The sequence below is a fragment of the Chaetodon auriga genome, chromosome 9 (genome assembly GCF_051107435.1).
Source record: "Chaetodon auriga isolate fChaAug3 chromosome 9, fChaAug3.hap1, whole genome shotgun sequence".
NCBI lineage: Eukaryota > Metazoa > Chordata > Actinopteri > Chaetodontiformes > Chaetodontidae > Chaetodon > Chaetodon auriga.
In genome coordinates, this window is record NC_135082.1 from 15,330,943 (window position 1) to 15,351,524 (window position 20,582).

Consider the following 20,582-nt stretch of genomic DNA (forward strand, 5'->3'; position numbering starts at 1 on the left):
TTGTCCAATAGTTTTGTTTGTTTGTTAGGTTTAAACAGAAAAGACAGTGTTCAATATGCATGCAGTTTTGCTTTCCTGATTCCTAACTGCAGCCGATATTTGTCAGAAAGTGAGACCTGAAACCTCTGTGTTCCTTTAATCCCTGATGTGTCATTTATTGAGTTGTGCACTTCGCAAGAATCTTTGACCTATGTTCTTGAGGACTAATGATGATCTACTAAATGCCCTCAGGTGGTTTGTTATTACCAAAAACAGTCAAATAAGCAACGTATTGCACACAGTTAGTATTTTTGCTCTGGAACAACTCTCGAAGCTGTTTTAGAAGATTTTTTGTGATTTCTGCTGGGCTTCTAATGAAGTGAAGTGGCATTGCTAGCTTTTGTTCTAATATAGAGTACCAGGAGCATGAAGAGAACATACTGTAGTACTGATAAAAATCCAAAAATGGAGGTTTATTAGCACTTGGGAAACAGCAGCAGAGCTGGGATTAAAGCATTATAACCTAGCCGTCAGTTGGAGAGCTTGTGTTGGTGTGTCACAAGTGTGGGAATGGAAATAAGTAGGTGAGCATAATAGATCGCAGGTCTGCTTTCTCCTCCGTTACCCCACATGCAAATTGCCGACTTTAAGTAAACAAGCCTTTGAAGGTGAAGTTTGCCCAGATGGAAATGTTCAGTGCTCACTGAGCGCTGCATGTGTGACTATGCAGACAGGTATTTCCTTTAAAGGTGGGATCATTAAATATTTAATCAGATTTACCAGACGGCACAGTTCTCATGGTCATAACGGAGAGTGTGAACGCTGTACAACGTTTACTGTGTGAATGCGCGAACACGCTTGCTACTGTGTGTCTGTGTGCAGACACAGTTTGTACGTGCCTTAACAAGAGTGTGTTTAAGAGTGCAAGTTTGTTTGCGACACACCCTGTTTTGTAAACCGTACATCCTCCTTGTGATCTCGGCTGAGGTCTCCTCAGGCTGTGTACTTTGCCATCAGCTGCTTTGCCTTGACATCATACCCACCAACTGTCACACCAGTGAGCTAAAGACACACACATACACAGTGGAGAGGACGAACCACCAGTTATTTACAGTTTTCTTTCCTCGTTTTCGCCACAGGGCAACTGGAGGACCTGAGGTTGCCATGGGAACTGGCCCCTGGCCCCAACCCCCAACTGAGGCTGAGCAGCTCCAAGCGCTGATGGCTGCAGCTAACGGTGAGTCCGATACCTCCCCATCTTCCTCCTCCCTTCTATCAGTTCATCTTCTTTTCCAAATGAATGTCTTCTTCTTCATATGCTTAGCAAGGGTGCGTGGGCAGGGTTGGTTTATTTAGGCTCCTGTTTGGTTGGAGGGCAACCAGCCAGACTGGCTCATGGATGAAGTTCTCTGTGTCCACATTGATGTTTCCATGTAGTGGTTCAGTGCTAATAAAGCCTCAGATGAAATCGAGACAGTGGACATAACGACCTGCAGTTCCACAGATACACAGTACAGTTGAAGTGTTGAATTGAATAACATGACATATGACACAAATGCATGTTTCCACTGTACACACTAATCACATGCATTGTGTTTTATCATAAGCAGAAGGCCGTAGAGCTACATCACTGTTATGTAATATACAACCTGCGGGCTCATACATAACCAAAGATTCCCGTATTCCACAATGCATCCACTGCCCTATTTCTCTGTCCCTGCAGTGAGTGCCTAACCAGCACCGAGGGGACACACTCAATGATTCATCTTTGGGCTGATATCGTGGAAGCCTTAGTAATTACCTGGAAAAATACACAGAAAACCACCCCTGAAAGCAGGCTGAGCAACACAAAACATGGTGACAGTCAAACACAAAATACACAGAAATGATGCAGGGACAAACTCAAAAAGATTTATTGCCTCATAGACTCAAGTCATTGTTTCCACTGTTATTTTAACCACTGACACATCACATCTCCCTCCCTCTCCACACACACACACACACACACACACACACACACACACTCTTCCCCCCTCTTGGACACTGCGCCGGACGTGGTGAAATTTTTCCATCAGAGTGAACACAGAGACAGAGTGAGAAAAGGCTCTGTCTGGGGCTTAGCGGTAACCTGCATGTCAGCACAAAGTCAGATAGAAGGAACAGTTGCTGCCATCAGGAAGCAAAGAACAATCAGTGCATGTGATAAATACTGAAGGTCGGCCCTCCTCTACACTTAATGTCACTGTGTTGATAAGTACAGCGCAGGAGCCATCAATTAATAAAGCACTGCGAGAGAGTTTTTAAAAATTTAGCTTTCAGTCTCTCCATTGGCTCTTTGGAAACCAGCGCAGTTAGCATGACGGTTTTCCCGTGCTCATACGTGTTTATATAGGCTGAGAGGAACTACAGGATGGGGGAGGGAGCGTTTGTGTCTCTGGCTCTGCAATGCAGGGGCTGTGGGAGAATTATGAGCAGAGCAGCTACGTCATGCGCACACACTCGCTCTGGGCAGGCGTGATACAAAACCAGAAACACAGAGGAGTATACTGTGGAGACGGTTTCATCATTCCTGCTATACAAAAAAAAAAAAACATCTGCACACAATCATCCATTTTGTAATGCCTCCTCTGCCTCTGGAGTTCATATTTTTCATACTCGAGCCCTTTTTAGTTAAGCTTACTGCAACCTCATGTTTTGCCTGAGCATTCGTTTGTGTTTAAATTCAATCTATTGCTGACACAGAGGCTTCCTTCAGTCCAAAATCTCTTACAGATGCATTCAGAGTAATTGCTTTGATCTCCTTTTATGACCTATTTTCATTTCACTGCTTTAATATAACACTGTCAAACTAAAACTTTCAAATTCTTGCCATCTAACAAGTTTCATCCCTCTCTCCTCTCCCTCCTCGCCCCTTATTCCCCCACTCTGTCTCTCTTCCCCCCAGAAGTGAGCGAGGCTACGGCCACCCTGGGACCTGGCACCATGGGCCTCAGCACCCGCTACAGCCCCCAGTTCACCCTGCAGCACGTGCCCGACTATCGCCAGAACGTCTACATCCCTGGCAGCACGGCCACCCTCACCTCCAACCCCCAGCAGCAACAGGCCACGGCCCAGCAGGCCACCCAGCAGGCGCTGCCCCCACCCCAGGCCTCGGCCCAGCCCGAGCCCCCTAAGGCGGCCCAGACCCCTGCCTCCAAGAAGAAGTCCACCAAGAAGGAGAAGAAGTAGAGTCGGGTGGAGGAAGGATAAACCCGGCCTGATCTGATGACAAATTCAACCCCCCATACCCTCCCCATTAGGTATCGTACTGCTCTGCTGTCACTCATGCTAGCCACGGTCTAAATAATGACAGCAAATCACTTTTGACCATGTGGACGATGTTGATGGTTCTTTGGAAGAGTGTCTTGAGGAATCTGAATGTGCTGAAGGCTGTTACTGGTGTCGATAACTCGTGTTGTGCTAAAGGTCGAATACTGCTCACATAATCTTTGTCGTGGATCATTTTGGCAGGGTATGGGGGGTTATAACGATTTCGATTTTTAATGTTTGTTTTTTCTTTTGGCAAAATCAAATGAACTTGGACAAAGAGATTCAGAGTAAGGAACCTTGCTGGGATGACAAGGCTATACGCAGTGATGTATTCAGAGATGAAAATTGTTAGTGTCTTTCATGTTGGATTTATTGTGCTCTTTCCCTAAGGTGGAAAGTCAGCTATTGTAAAGTACGCTAGTTGCCATCCATTAGATTCCTATATAGGGTCAGCCTTGCAGGGTCTTAAAGCACAAGTCCTGTGGATATAAGGCTGTTGTTTGACAGGTATTACAAACTCTTCTGCATGCTCTTTAAGGTTACAACCACATATAATAGTTTAGAGTTGCAAACTATGCATTGCAAAAGCAAAGAGGAGGACATCCTCAATCTGTTATCCTCCCTCCAATCGCAGGTCAATATAATGCACATGTAGCATTTACTTGACACAAAATGAAAATTACTTTTGTAATCATAGTTTAAAAAAAAAAAAAAAAAAAGATTGAAATCTTCTGATATTTTTATGACCTGAGCATGCACCCAGAGGAAGGGCTGGCAGAGGGTGGGGCAGCATGGCGTTGTCATGTAGTCACGAGCCATGCTGTCCATGCAGGTGGTGTAGCAGCAGGGACTGGCTTCTTGTTTAACAACTCCAGATGGGCACGAACAGGTCATGCTGCCCTGCACCCTCTACCCTCCCCTCTTCACACCCAGCTTGTGTTCTCCCCTCACTCACTACCCCACATGGAGAGCCAAACAAAGAGAAATGCACTGTTCGTTTACTGATGAGATGATGTAGGGGTAGTAATCACTTTGGTCTTTAGGGAAACACGTAGATGTGGTAAACTTAAGTGCTTAGGAGTTTCTAGACACTTTGCAAGCCGCTAGAGTATTTTCCCCTCACTATCCTGAAGTGCTGAAGAAACTTCTTGATGTGGCACAGTAACATGTTTTTCTTTGGGAGATAACAATTCAATAGCATAGAGGAACTGTTTGTATAAGATATGAAGTCTTTACTTTGCCGTCCATCTGTCTGTCAGGCCTCTTGGCCAGATACAACTGCATGAGAAAAGGCAGCTTGCAGGCTGGGTCAGGGGGAGTGAAGGGGGTGTGGTGAGGCGTACACAGACTGAGGTGGCACCATTACATCGACCAGGGGGGTGGGGGAAACAACCTCGGCTCTACCCACTGAATGTACAGAGGAACCACTGTTGACCTGCCCACCCCTTAAACTTTCTCTAATGCACTGACCCAGGTAGAGGTCAACAGAGCCAAGCGCAGCTGTCCCTGTCGGTGAGGAGATACCACTTGAGAGCCCTTTGAAATATCCCTCCGCCATTGAAATCAATGGGAAACCTTAGTCTACCACTCACCTCTCCCCTCCACTCCCTGGTCCTGTGAGGCTCTTCTCCCACTGTAAATAAACACAAGTCCTGTCGATGGTATGAGCCAGTTGTTTGTAAAGTAGGGACCACGTCCAACATTTTCAAAATAAAAGTCCCTCTCCACAAGGCGTGGCTTACTACTGGAATGTGTTGCATTTTGTTTTTCAAGAAAAATAAGAAAACCACAGTTTGAAAAAAAAACAAAACAAAACAATAATGAATAAAAATTTGAGATGTTCTTCAACAGTTTGTGTTGCAATGTAGTAACTAAGCACCATGGAAGCCAACTAACTCTTCAGTGTAAATAAATGAATTAAAGATAACTTTAGATAAGTAAACAAAGTGACACACGTAGACTAGTTAACTTGTGATATGTGTTGCGCATATTTTTGTGTTCATTTTCTCTCTACTATCTTTTATCACCCTGTAAAGAAACAAAACAAAAAAATATGGAAATGTTTCTATCCTTCTGTAACCTCTTAATGTTCTTTTGCGGTGATTTTATCTTGTGCATTTGTGAAAGAATGCCTCATTCTCTTTCTGTCCATATGAACAAATGATTATAAATATTATATATGTGTAAGTCCGTCCGCTGCTGAATTAATACTACTCTATCCTGCTGTATTATCTTTCTTATCAAATGCTTAGCCCCCACGCTATACCCCTGTGTTACTCTCTTATTTTTATGCTAATATTTATATTGCTGTTTTATTTTCTCTTGAACACGGACATTTCAAATAAAAAAGATTCTGAAATCATTTAAAAAAAAGTTATTGTGTGTGTGTGTGGTTTGTTTTGCACTAATAACATTTTCATTGAGACTACAGTGTGAGTGAGTTAGTTCATTCATTCAGACTCTTGTGAAAATCATTAAATGGTGTAGGATGCAGTGTGTTGCATAAAAAAAAAAAAAAAAAAAAAAAAACTTGCTTGCGGCTTTTTGTCTGCGTGACCTACATTCTGCAGGTCCGCAGCACTCCTACTGCTGAAGCTTCGCTGCATCCCTGGTCCATATCAAGTGCTCTTTGTGGCAGAAAAACAGGGGAATAAAAAGAAAACAAAACATGAGGCTGCAAAATATTATTTACACTGATGTGTCAGTACAAAATCCACATAGACTTAGCACCCTTTTAATTACCATTCCCTCATCACATAATAAATGAGAGTATTGAATTGGGGCGCTTTATTGCTGTGCTGCTTCTGCTGATACAGTGATTCACAACTAAATCCACCAAATCTACTAAATTACGAGACTAATTGGGTTGTGCAACATGACTGAATTGACTGAAATTACCAATTTAAAAAGTCACTGCAGCAAGAAACTCACAAAAGCATTACCCTGAACAGGAAAAAAGATTTTATTGATGGTATAATATGCTATTTTTATACATTTTTTCATTTTTGTGTAACAGTACAGATTAGACATGAAGATGCTTCCCTCACTGTTATTTACTTGCAAGCTTTCCAGCCTATTTGTCCTCATAGATAGATGATTAGTACATTTGATATCATCTGCTATCGTCTGAATACAGAAAATACAGAGTACAGGAAACAAGACTGAAGAAACTATAAAATCATGTCAATTTTCAGACAGCTCATTCCACAAACTCACTGTCTCCTGGTCTAGCTCATCCAAAAGCCACATGTTCTGTAACTTTCCTCTAAGACATCCTGGGGCCACAACAGGGAACATGGTAGCCTGGCTCAGGCTCTTTGTGCCTTTCACAAGGTCTTACACAATACCATACGTCCCTATAAATAGCCCATGGGACGTCACCTAGCAAAACAAAAGGAGCAGGCTCTGCTGCAGATGTTGGGGGATGGAAGGAGGGAGCTGGAGGAATGGAGATGATGTGAGTGTTGTTCATGAGTCAGGCGTGACGTCCATTCCAACACCAGCTAATGCCATTTTTCTAAGTAAAGGTCACTGCCTGAACATGACACAAGATCAAAAGCTATAAAGAGAATCTTTTCCTTCATGTAAACATTTAAATACATTCATTCTTTTAGGTTACAGAAAATCATTTTCACTTGACAGCCCAGCTATTCACACAGCAGCATTCCCACATCAAACGCGACAGATTCACATACCCAAAATGGCCGACTCCTCTCACCCTTGTCTCACTGTGTTATGTTGTTGCCACGGCAACTGTCAGCCCCAGCGGCTGGATGCTTTTCTCTGTTCTCCACATCTTCATTACACATCTACGCAGTGGCCATTATTGGCTCCACTCAGGGCCCGGCTGAGCTGAATGACCTGCAGGAAGGCAAACATATTCAGCCATTAGTCAAACCTTGCAGCCCTGGCATATGTGGGAAACATGGCAGAGTCGAGAGGAGGATAGCCCACACAAGGGGATGAGTCAGAGGTAATAACGCACTGTGGGTTTGTCCCAGTTTAATTTGCTGGAAATCCACAGTGTGACTTTAATTTGAGAGCTAATTTTAGGTGACAATAAAAGGAAAGTGAAGCATAATTCATATGGGTAAATATGCATACACCATTATGCTTTGAAGTAGCTTTAGATTTACTTTGTCAGCTGTTTGCCATCCTGTGACACACAGAGACTCCTGCTGTCCTCACTGTCCCCATGTGTCATCCATTTCCCGGAGGGGAGACCCAGCAGAATGGGGAGATTGTTCGTTTATTGCCCTCTTTAGGTCCCCCACCCTATCTCGCTTAATTAAGCACATTCCAACTGATTATACACACACAGACATATACACAAAAGAGTGACACACACAGTCACACACAGGCAAAAAACTTCAAACCAGTGATGTATAGTAGGGTTGTCCAAAGAGGGGAAGACGTGGCAGACTGGAACTTGACAATGGATTGCCTGTGCACAGTAATAGCATTAGTCAGCCTGGAGACAAGAGAGAATAACAGGCATCATCACATCCTGAATGTGACACATGTGCATGTAAGCAGACATGTGGCAGCCCACAGTCCCACTCAGACCCTGGGGTCAGTCAATGAGTCACTGAAGAAGTCACACGTTCAAACACACTCACAAACAAAAGTGTGGAAAATCCAAAATCCTCGACTGGCCTCTTAATCAGATTTATTCTATTTTGTCTAAATTGGAGCATAACAAGGAGCAGAGCTACAACTCCTCTGTCACAGAGTGTGAGCCGCCAGGCAAGTCCAGCGAGAGGAAACATGGATCAAATTTCAGGCTGAGGAGGATCACATCTGATCCATGTCAGGAAAGAGCAGGACATGACGTAATGGCTGCTTGTGGCGGGACAGGAAGTGAGTTTACGCGCCTCTTTTACTATTCCCCTCTCAGTAGTCCAGCGAAAGGAAGGAACCCTCCTCTTCATCCTCCCCCTCTGACTTCCTCTCTTCTTCCTTCCCTGCCCCCCCCCCCCAAACTCCCTCCTTCCTCCCATCCTGCAGCTGTCTCTGCAGTGTGTTGGGTCACCACATGTTGGAGGACAGAGCACTGCTCTGTGGAAACACAGCAGGGGATAAAGACCAGCTTAAGCTGGACTTTACCAGCGAATGACTCTGGGATGACATGTATATGTTAAGAGTGCACCAGTCAAGTTAAGCATGGCCTAAATCCAAATGACACACTTAGTGGAGATTATATATGAAGGTTTCAGAGAACCAGAACAGACAGTGGTGGGTTAATGCGACTTCTTCTCATGGAGAGATGGAGGGAAAAAAAGACACTCGCTGCTTTTTGGATGGATGTTCCTTATAAAAAATTAACAGGGAGAGAAAGGAACGGAATCTTTTTTTCTGTTGGCACACTCAGCCAGCTCCAAAAATACACCCGAGTGTCCCACACGGCAACAAATATTAACTAATGAGCACTTATCAGTTGCTTTAAACATCCTCTCTGTGCTTTGCTGAACACACTATATTTACCAAATTTCTTAGATATTTTCCAAAAAGCCTGTTTTCATTTATCATGTCTGCTGACAGGAATGCACCCATCAGACAGAGTTAAGTTCAGTGGTCTTTGGAAAAAAAAAAAAAAAGAGGAGGTCTTTGAGCAGGAGCACTGGAGCCTGAACGTTGCTAAGGCTAACAGTACCCTGATTTAAAGAGACACAGTAATGTGCTGGCTGCTGGCTGCTGGCTCGACTAAATCACAGAGATGGAGCTGTAGCAATGTGGAAGAAGAACACAATGCTCCCATTCAAAGCAGCAATCCCTTTTTCTCGTCATCTGAAAAGCCCCCTCTCTACTTTTTCTCTCTCTTGCACTCCCTCTCTCGCCATCTCCTCTGCCAAGAGCTCTCGCGCCTGTTTTCTCAGCTGGGAGGATGGAAATCAGACAGAGGGGAGATGAGGAATGAAGGGGGGGAAAGACAGACTGAGGGATGGTGAGAGTTGAAGTTCAGGTGACCGAAGCAGGGTTAATTTCCTTGGTGTGGTTTCTCTGCAGCAGGTTGGAGAGAAGAAGATGAGAGGATGAAGTGTCCCCTCATGCTTGCCTCACATGTCACTTTACTAAATTACAAGTCAAGGGTCAAGTCTGTAAAACAAAGCAGTAAAGTCACATGATCGGCTCACGGATAAAGGACAGAGAATGCAAAATGACGACCCATCTAATGGACTTCAATTTGGTTTCCATTCACTCGACAAAATAGAATGTTTGTGTTTCGAGGGGATCACAAGCTTCCATCTGGTGCTATGTGGTTTGAGGGCATCTCCTGCCCCCCTCCAGTCTCTACACACACACTCACACACACACACACACACAAATGTAAAATACACCCGACTCTAACCTCAATCCCTCTTTACAAGCCATACACCCCATAAACCCATAACCTCCCCCCATCCAGCGGCTACCACACCCCCAGCACAGACAGTGCAGAGTATCTAATCCATTTCCTCCACCACTGTTGTTGTCATGGAAACGCTAAATTCCCCATCTGAGTGACGAGAGAAGGAGAAAGAACGGAGCGAGGAGGGAGCACAGAGGAAAGCAGAGGATCCAGTATGTAAGGATGCAAGAGAGAAGCCAGCAAGCTAAAAAGATTCCCTTTCTGCTCTCTTATTTTATAACTTCTTCTTCAGCACTGCTGCCACAGGGGTGTGTGTGTGTGTGTGTGTGTGTAGGTACACGTTGGCACCACTGCATTTGTTAGGATGCTGTGCTGCATGCATGAGGTTTTAAGATGCCAAGGCATTCATTTGGGAAGGAGGTGTGTGTGTGCTGTGTGTGCTGTGTGTGCGCTCTCAGAGGTCGGACACACTGTGCATGCACTGCGCCTCAGACACGCAGACACTGACACAGAGGCATGTCGACAACTCAGCACCATGGCGACAGGTGCTGCCGCGGATATGGTGCAGCTGCTGCATGGATATTTCAGGCTAATAAGCATGCACCATCAAGCTCCACTCCCCTCCCCACGTCTCCTCTCTGTTCCCTGAACCAACACACCCCTGCCTGATATTGCAGACTAGAATGCAAACTCAGAGGGGAGCTAATCTGGAGTATTATTACATATTCAGCGGGATGTTTGATAAAGGAATGAGAATAAACCCCAAACTTTATTCCTATAATTCCAAAAAGGCAAACATTTTAGCTGTAATGAACATTTTTAATCACATAAAAACTTATCTTCATATCTGAAAGAAATCTTTTGACATTTTGGGAAATAAACTTATTTGCAGTGTTGACCAGAGTTATATAAGATAGTCAGTACCCCCAACAACGTATGCTTAAGGATGGAGCTGGAGCGTACTACTTTAGAATAAAGACTATAAGCAGAGAGAAAATGATAGCCTGGCTCTGCCCAAATTTCTAAAATCCCAGCACCAACCCCCCCTACAGCACACAAATGAACATGTTATATCTTGTTTGTTTCATTTGTACACAAACAGAAATGTACTAACATCAAGTTGTGGTTTCACAGGGATGTACATGCTGTAACTAAGATTTGTTGTCTGCCAACTTTATGGTGACAAGACTCCAGAAAGTCACCGCTGGCCAAGAAATAATTACAGCATGTAACACTCCGAAAGCAAAGTTGCGAGTTCTCACAGATTAACTGCACAGATAGTTGATACAGTTTGGAGTTTTAGAGGTGTCAGTTGTAGATTTTAGAACTATGGACAGCACAAGGCTAGCTGTTTGCCACTAAATGGACTGTATTTATGCGCGCTTTTCTAGTCTGATGACGACTCAAAGAGCTTTTTGCACAAGTCTACGTTCACACATTCACACACACTAACACACACGACGATGACACAGCATCGGGAGCAATTTGGTGTTCGGTCTCTTCCCCAAGGATACTTCGACATGTAGACTGTCAAGGCCATGGATTGACCCACCGACCTTCTGAGAAGTGGACAACTGCCACACCCACTGAGCCACAGCCGTGGCCATTTCACCCAAGAATGGATATGGATATTAGGTTTTCTGTTCTTTATATTTAGAAACTCCATAAATGTCTAGAAGGAGAGACATCAAATAACAACCAAGAACGACGTCAAAACCTACAGCGTAGAAAAACCAGAATCAAGCGCTAATGCATCCAGGCAGAACAGACATACACACAAATGCACACACACACACACAAGTGGAAATAATATGTGAAAGTTGCATATTTGTGATACACCAGGGAATAACAAACTGGACATAAACACATCAGCAATCAACAAGAGGGACCATGGGAATATTTTAAGAGCTGTATCTCACATTCTGACAGGGTCTGAGTGTCAGTAGTGTTGGCGGGATACAGGGACTCTGGTGCACGCCAGGACTTCTGGGACAGGTGCTAAACCCATCAGCAGTGGAGGTCACTCACAAAGCTGGGACCATACTTTTGGACCATGGGAAATTCTCAAATACAAGACATGCCAGAGGTTTAAACCAATCGTTATAACAGATAAAGATGTAGAAGAAAAGATACACACATTCCTTCTGCATAAGGCCCATTCCAGCATCCATTATGTAAACTAACTGTATTTTGAGAGTGCACGAAAAGCCATAAGGAGACACAGAGCTGTAAGTCAGAGGAGATGCAAAAACATGGGCCATATTTGTTCCAGTTTCTGTGCTTTTTGACGCAGTGCAGTCAGATTGTGCACAATTACATTTTCCAAGTCAGTGCAGCATCGCATTCGGAAATCTGAATGAATGATGACTAGTTTGTTTGCATGAATGTGTTTGTGTGTGTGTGTGTGTGTGTGTGTGTGTGTGTGTGTGTGTGTGTGTGTGTGTGTGTTTGTGTGTGTGTTTGTGTGTCTATCAGCAGAAGGCAGAGGAAACAACCCTCCGAGAGGATTAATTGGAAAATACTGCAGGACGTTCTGAGAAATGATGAGAATAAAGGAGGAGGGAAGAGAGAGGGAAAAACAAGCTCCAGTGCCCTAATTTAGTGCTCTCATAGCACGTCACCCACCCTCCCCTCCATCTCTTTCTCTCTTTGTTCTCCGGCTCCCATCATCCACTCTGCATTTCCTTCAGCACACAAAACTCATTTAAGGGGCCAAAATCCTTTCATTTCAACCATTCTTTTCAATTACTCTCCCTACATCCATTTTTTCTGTCTCCCTTTTGCTAACCCAGATAAACAGACACTCTCTGCCCTAGATAAAATGGAGGTCTGTCAGTCTTCCTTGTGACCCCACCTTTCCTCCATCCATCCCTTCCCTGCTCGCCTTCCATCCTCTCCCCCTTTAGTGACCTCTCTGTATTTCCATCTGAGATGGCAGCAGAGGTCCAGAGAGCAGTTTGTGTCATTCGTCTGTCCATGTCCATAAAGCTCAAATATTCATGTGCCCGCTCTGCACCGTGCAACAACAGATGATGTCGGCCGGCAACAGACTCCCAGTTTCCATGGCAACCTCCACCATCCGTTCCCCCCACCCCCTCCTCTCTCTGACTCAGTCAGGTTGTAGAGAGGGGTGGTGGCGGCAAGTGATCGCCTTCCTGGCAACATGTAGCAAAACATGTTAGCGTCATGCAGACTAAATCACTTGGAGGTGAGAGACTGAAGTGAAGAGGGGGAAGAAAGAGGCCAAAGCTACAAATAATTCATGCTGATCAGAGAGAAGCAGAAGACAAAAGAAAAGAAGGTTTGGTGATTGTTCATTGAAAGAAAGACAGAAAAGAAGCATCTTTCAACAGGGGAGGACACTAAGACAAGTGTCCCCGTCCTCCCGCCCTCCCTGCCAGCTCTTCCCTCTCCTGGTCTCCTCCTCTGTGACGCCTCTTTGTCCTCTCAGCCCGGCACAGGGACTGTAAGCTGCTTACTATAATGCAGCTACACAATGCCTCTTAATACTCCTCTTTTACCCCCCACCCACCCTGCCTGTCTGCCTGTCTGCCTGTCTGTAATGCAGTGCACTGCCCTCTATCCTCATGTACTTCTTTGCAGTGGGTGCTAGCTTTTCTGAACAGGAAGTCGTAGCACTTTAGCCTTCCTTCTTGCAGAGCTACTTCTCTGGAATGGATTTTAATGCAGCACTTGACCCATCTGTCCTTTACGTTATCAGCATGGAGCAGTGACTCATACTGCCTGCGTGGTCCAGCTGTTAATGTCCACCAATCAGTTTAGTCATTGTTTACAGGGCTGATATTTCAATCGCTTCTGCTGCAATCTCTATTTTATGCCTGACTGAGTAACAACCGCAGCGTTATTACCCTCTGTTTAAGATGCACTGCCTTTTCAGCTGCAGCTATATGTTCACATCTGTGTTTCCTTTGTCTATGTAGGTCATCTCTACCTCTGCATTTGTCTTTCGTTTTCTCACCTTCCTCTGTAATACCACCTCAGCCTCCATTTTAGCATAAAACCAAGGTGGAGAAAACCTTAAAAGCTTGATGATAAAATACATCAAGGACAGCACGTTGTGAGAAAGAACAAGCAGCAGGGAAGATATATGGAGGATATGAAAGACAGAAGGAAATGCACTGAGGAGTGGATTGGAAAAATAAAAGCCAAAAAGGAGGAAATGAGAGGGGAAAGAGATATGAAAGAGGAAACAAAGTGAGTTCGAGCAGAGAGAGGTGAGGAAAGCAGACGAGACAGGCGGGGGAGGGAGGGGGCGGGGGTGGTGATGGTGGGAGACAAATCAAGGAAAGTCGGGTATGGGTGCTGATTTTTGCCAGCAGGAGGTGAGTGTAACCATGGTTACCAGGCAAAAGGAGTGATGTCATCCCCTCTAATAGGTGCTTGGCAGGGTGGGGGTATTTTGGGGGGTTGGCAGAGCGAATCTGTTCTTCACCCTCAGCACTTTATTGTTGCACATCAGGAGAAAAATGCAACTCTCCTGTAAATGGGTGTGTGCATTTGGGAGTTTAATTTAGCCTTTACAGATAATAAAAGATGTACAATGGCATGACACCAGACATTGCCAGTGTGCGCCAACTTCATCATTACCTTTCAGTTTCCCCTAAAATCCCTTTTCTGAATTCTTTCTTCCAAACTTGCTTCTTATTCCTCACATACAGAACCATTGGTAGGGCTGCAGCTATGAATTAATGCCAATATCAGTTGATCAGTTTATTATTTTCTTAATAAATTAACTAATTTGGTCCATAAAATCTCAGCAAATCATGACAAAGTTCAGCCATATTTCCCAGAACTCAGAAACGGATGTTTTTAAATAGACTTTTGTCTGACCAACTGCTCAAAGTCAGAAAGTTATCATTCAAACAGAACATAAAAGAGAAAAGCAGTAAATCCTTGAATTTGAGAGGCAGGAATATGAAAATGTTTGGCATTTGCAGGTAGATAGATAACTTTAATCATTGATCTTTTCTTAAAATTGTTATCTGTTATCCGTTTTCAGTGGATTAATCAACTTACATTTTTAACAATGAAGCCTATTAAGGAATATCTGTGTCCATTTTGGTTTTCATGCTGATCTGATTTGCACTACTGTCTACATAAGAATCAGTGAAAGGCTATCAGTAATTTGGCACTTGCTAGGATCACTGCTCCAACTCATCATCATGAAGCTCGTCTTCATCTTTAGGAGTGCATTCAGAAGCATTTTGTGAGGCTTCAGTGTCTGCCTCTGTTAGAATCTGCTCTGTTTAACCTCTAAATGTCACCGTGGATGTCGGCTCATTCTCTTCACTCCAGACTCAACCTCCTGAGATGGGGTTATACCTTATGTAGGACACACATGCATGCGTGCACGCACACATATACAAATGTAGCTATGCTTGCATGAACACACAACCTCATACACACCCAGAAATGTACTGCCCCCAGAGAAAATCAGACTGCTGCAGGCTCTGCTAATGTAGGTCAATTGACTGACAACTGCCCTACCTCCACCGATGTGTATGGACAGATAGGGAGCATGAGGGAGGGGTGCGCACAGACACACACACTTAGAAACAATCAGAAGAAAAACAAACTTGTTTTTGATGCCTCCTTCCGCAACAACATGACCATGATCCTACAACAAAATGAACCATGTATGAACAATATTCCCATAAACTTACAGTAAGCATACAGAATGTTCTCATCAAATGGGTTGGGGGCTCAACCCTTGTGATTACAGCCTTCCAGACAGACACAACAGCCTGGAGGGTCCATGCAGATACAATCAGCTTCTTCACATCATTGCTATCAGTCACCATCTATAGCACCGCCACACCCCACCAGGTCCTGAATGTCTTCACATGTCTGCAGCCTGAGGAACACTTATTTCCTCATGTGAGAAAATAAACCACAAACATTTACTATGAGCCACAGAACATCAACTACTACTACTGGGTCAAACTACCCAGCACAACCACAACCTGTTCTCTGTTACACTTAGGAGCGTCTGCCTTTTTTTTTTTTTTTTTTTTTTTTACTTCTGTTTCAGTCACTAGTTGCTAAATACAGCCTAATGAGCAGGTCAGGAGAAAACGCTCTAATCAAAGATTTTAGCTGCATTGACAGACAGTTGAGGAAATATTAATGGGTACAGACAGATTTGACTGCATGTCTTGGGTTTCTATCCTACACATTCACATGCTATGCTCTGACTCACAAAGACCCCCTCACACCCCCCACACTGTTCAGCTGTGGTCACGTAAACACATCGTCACAAACAACAACAGCATTAGGAGCCATGGCTCAAGCTCAACTCCAGGATAGGATTATGATGCTAAACGTGGCTATAGGTCGTCAACTTGTCACTATAAGTTGTGTGTGATAAGAAATGTCACGTTTGTTGTGTCCACACCGATGTAGCCTGTACTGCTACAGATATACACACCTCCACAAGAGCATTTGCCTATTTCAACAACAAACAAGCTACTTATGGAGATGCCTCTATTGTATTTGTTTACTATACACATGAGGAGGTGTGCAGGTATTCCTGACAGCATGTGCGCACATGAGAGAGAGAAAAGGGGTGGGGGTTTCAGAGAGAGAGAGAGAGAGAGAGAGAGAGAGAGAGAGAGAGAGAGAGAGAGAGAGAGCTATGGTAATGCATGTGGCTGTGTGACCCCTGATGCTTATTGATATTCTGTTGGCATCAGCCTTCAGCACAGCCTGCAGAGCAGACAGACCCTCCTCTCTCTAAATCTCTCTCATATTTAGGAGAGAAATCCATCCCCAGAGAGACGATGATGTGCTGGGATGAGCCATGACATTGCGGATTAGGGGAAGAAAATGCTAAAACATGAAAATTGTAGTTGGTGGTGGGAGGATTCGTGTGTGTGAGGGTGTGTTGAAATGGTTTAGGGATTGTGGGGTTCATAATGAATTTGGGCAGAGGGAGATCAGCATGCCCTAAAATTTAAAAGGAATCAAAAGAGAAAAAAGCAGACACACACACAAGTCTGTTGGTCCATAAATACTGTACATGTTGCATCTGATGTTTCACAGTTTCATCATGCCAGTTGACTGCAGAAGAAAAAGCCAGCTGCGAAACAACTGCGTACAATGACGACGAGAGGCAACGGAGTCAAAGAAAAAAGAAAAGAGGACTAAACACAGGAGAAAGAAAGCAAGGAGAAAGGGAAGGAAAGGAAAGGTGAGCAGGTGGAGGCAGAAAATGAGAACAGGTCTAAATTCTTCAGCCTCTCCTGATAATACATGAACCCTCGTCAAATTTTTCAACACTTCCTCAAAAAGCTGTGCAGAGGCCTGTTTCAGATAACACACAATTCTCTTTACAAAAGCCCAGTCTGCTCTTTAATGAGATTTAATGCTTAAGTTGTCTCTATATACCGGACCTCTTCAGATTTGACACACACATTGAAGTCCTTTTCATAACATGCTGCCGATCACATAAGTTCACCACGATGTGCAGACACATCATAATATTTCAATGCAAGACATGCTTCACTTCCAGATGAACAAACACACAAACAGCGGACAAATAGGCCGAAAAATCAGATGACAGGCAGATGATCGGAAATAAGGGGATGAGGGAAGTCTGGAAGAAGAGAGCATGGAGGAAGAAAAACAAGTAGAAATGAAGATAAAGAAAATGTTCATGAGCAGTCAGAAACGTATAGATGCATAAGGAGAGAGAAACAGAATCATACATGGAGTCCGAAATAGACTGACACAGATTTCTGCATGAGACAGGCAGACAGCGTCCTTATCTCTGCACCCCGCTGCTTCAGGGTGATACAGGGCAGCGCTGTGATGGAGATGTCACTCAGCAGTGTGATGGCACAGCCAATCGGTTGACACTCACTGGCCCATGTTAATTGTCTGCTAATTGTGTGTCACATGGAGAGTGTTATACAAGCAGCCGAGTAATTTGATCAAGGGGATATTATCAAGATATGACGACCGATGCAGGGAGACTGAATGAAGGCGACACGTTTAGCTCCAGACGAGGACGCAAACGTGTGAATTTATGATCTCACTTGCGGGCAAATGCAAAATGATGCAAACAAGCACACAAATGCACAGACATGTATTCAGCACATATTCAAATGTCAAAGTCAGTTTTTCTTTTTTTTTTTTTTTTTTTTGCATTCCTCAGCAGTCGCTCCACTCCAAACCATGTTTCTCTGGAGCTTAAATGCCACAGTAGTGTGTATTTCTTTCCTGAAACAGCAGGAAAGTTGAGAAATGGCCAATCTAAACAAATGAAGTGAGGCTTTAATCCACAGTTCTCAGAAATGGAGACTGAGAGAAAGACAGAGAAGCAGTGGAGTGTACAGCCAAGTTAAAGACAAATGAAACAAATTTATTTCAGAGCCCTGGCAATGAGGATGCTAATAGCAGCCAGAGAAATGCGTGTACGCACACATGCGCACATACACACAAACGTCTGGGTCAGAGGAAAAGAAAAGAGAACGACATTGTGATGTAGAAGGAATGAGGAAACAGCAGAGAGGAAGCATACAGAGTCTAAGAGATAATATGTTGTGTGCATGTAAATCTATTCTTTTCTTCTCTCCACAGCTTAGGTCACATCTCCTCTTCCACATCTAACACTCCCTTCTTCTCTCCCTCCCTCCCTCTCCCAGGAGGCGAAGGGGTGGCAGATATGCTCCAAGGTTCACTTTGCTACCTGGAGACCGACAGCCTCCTTCGGCCAGCCAATCAGGAGCTGTGAAAAACAGACTCCTGCTCTTCCATTGGTCCACCGCTCCCGGGAACTCATTCCACTATCAATGGCTGTGTCATTGTGTCGTCTGGCAGTGCTGAAGCCAATTATACTGCCCCTTTTCTTTGTTCAGACCTCTTTTCTCCAGCAGACCCCCTTCACGCATATAAGGGCACAGACACACATACACACACACAAATCTCCCCCGACTCCACTGAATGTCACAACAAGAGACTGAGGGAGTCTGGGAATCAGAGGACCTGAAACTCATAGTAATGAGACATCATTGTAGATCAGAGTGGACTCTTGATATCCTTGATATGACCTTAACCACAATAAACACACAACTTAAAGGGAAGAAAGAGCAGTTTACTTAACCTGAAACCAAACCCTAAAAATATTCTATCTTTGACTCTACTGGTAAATTTGAGCCGTAGTATAATTCTTCCACAGGTAGCCCAGGTGATATCTGCCTCCTGTACAAATGATGTTCAGGGGATTGGGATGTAGTGGGACGTGTTACTGTCAATATATTTCTGCTTTGTCTAATATGTGTGGTGTTAGTGGGCTCAATATGAAAATATGACCTTTGTAGTCTGACTGGCTTCTACCACTCAGGATTTTTGTGACTTTTGCAAACAAAGTTGGCCCCACGGAAACACTGCAAAATGGCACAGCAGAGTCACAGAGTCTAAACAGCTATAATGATGCTTGGGACCTTCAATGCACAAGATATCCAAGCACAATCTACTATGAAGGCATGCCTTTCAATCTAATGAGTCACAGATAACTGTCCTGTCTTGTTTTCAGTTACTGATGTGGCCTTTTCTGTGCAGTACAGCTTCAAACTGAAGCCAAACAGAGAGTTTGCTCTCTGTCTCGTTGTAGCTCCTTGAACAGGATGTGCTCACATGTTTACACAGCCATGTGTGTTGTCTAAGCACAGTCACAAGCATGAGGTTTATAGTATATAAGCAGAAATTCAACCACACCCACATAAGAACACACCTACAGGCTACATCTACTCAAGGATGTAAATGTGGCAAACACACTCAACGAAGAGGGCACACACTCACAGTCACTTCTCACTCGCTCCCACAGCGCTGTTGGTGTGAACAAGGTCCGGAGCTTTTTCAATCCACAGACCTCTGCTTTTGTTTGTCAGCTCATCACTTCATCACAGTCAGCATTCCCTCCCATCTTACCCTGTTTCAGTCTCCAAACCTCTTTCACCTGCTCTACTATATGCTCCTTTCATTCATTCACTCATTCTCCAACCTCCCCACTGGTGTTAATTGCTCTCTCCCTCACGATCCCCTCTGTTCTGACCTCTTGTAGTCACTCAAGCTCTCTTCTTCAGAATTAAGGAGACCTCTTTCAAATACGGTTTCCTTTTTGCTGTGTAAATCATCCGTTTGTTGAAAGCTTTTCTCCCCCTGGCTTTTAAAAGCATCCGCCTCCTTATCTTAACCCAACATTATTTTCATTCATACCTGAATTCTTTCTTGTGGAAGCAAATGAACCCACAGTGGACATTTATTCAAAAGGTTCATGTTTGTCTCCTGACAGGGTGGAGTTCCTCCTTGTACAGAGGAGATGCTGAGTGGAGAAAGACTACAAAAGGAGTGCAGATGATATAAACTACTGTGTCAAGAGGTTAAAGGGGAGAAAACAAACATATAAACCTGCATATGAATGTTACATTCTTACATTTCTTCAGTCATTTCAAGGAACATTAGTGATAACATCAGGAAATGTGTAATGCCTAAACATTCAAGGCTGTTTTCCAAGTGACAAAAAAGGTATCAGTGGGACAAAAGCATTTCTGTTTTCTCATAAAACCTACTCACACATTTTAAGATGACATTCATGAAATACAAGTGAACTTGTGCCACAAGACATCAAAGGCAAACCTTATGCTCCTCAGTTTGCCCATCTGTTAATGGTTAAAAGGTAAAACCCACTCAATCTGAAGTCTGCTTAAAAAGGTGTCTAATTTGTTAGAAAGCAGGTATTTTAATGTTTCAGGCATTCTGAAAGCATCATTTAAAGATTTAAAAATAGTTTTATGAATTTCTGCTGGTACTGTTACTGTTGCATTATCGTGATTTGGTCTAAGACAGAGCCTCCATTCTACAGCGTGACTAACAAGGACATCCCAAGTGCAGCTCTACCACATAGAGACGAATCACTTTAGCA

General features: G+C 43.8%; 2 protein-coding genes across 51 annotated transcripts in view; both read left to right on the plus strand.

Annotated features, from left to right (window-relative positions):
* The window catches only part of LOC143325917 (protocadherin gamma-C5-like), a 280,430-nt gene extending 274,769 nt beyond the window's left edge, over positions 1-5,661 (plus strand). For 43 of the 50 annotated variants that reach the window (XM_076739346.1, XM_076739298.1, XM_076739317.1 and 40 more), the window contains 2 exons: positions 1,119-1,216; positions 2,924-5,661. In XM_076739346.1, coding sequence (XP_076595461.1) covers positions 1,119-1,216; positions 2,924-3,207 — 382 coding nt within the window. In that variant the 3' untranslated portion in view covers positions 3,208-5,661. The remainder of the gene's footprint in view (positions 1-1,118; positions 1,217-2,923) is intronic. The other 7 variants (XM_076739320.1, XM_076739319.1, XM_076739296.1 and 4 more) reach the window with 1 other exon arrangement.
* LOC143325930 (protocadherin beta-16-like) overlaps positions 1-20,582 on the plus strand; it is a 164,908-nt gene that overhangs the window by 75,051 nt on the left and 69,275 nt on the right. The window lies entirely within an intron of this gene.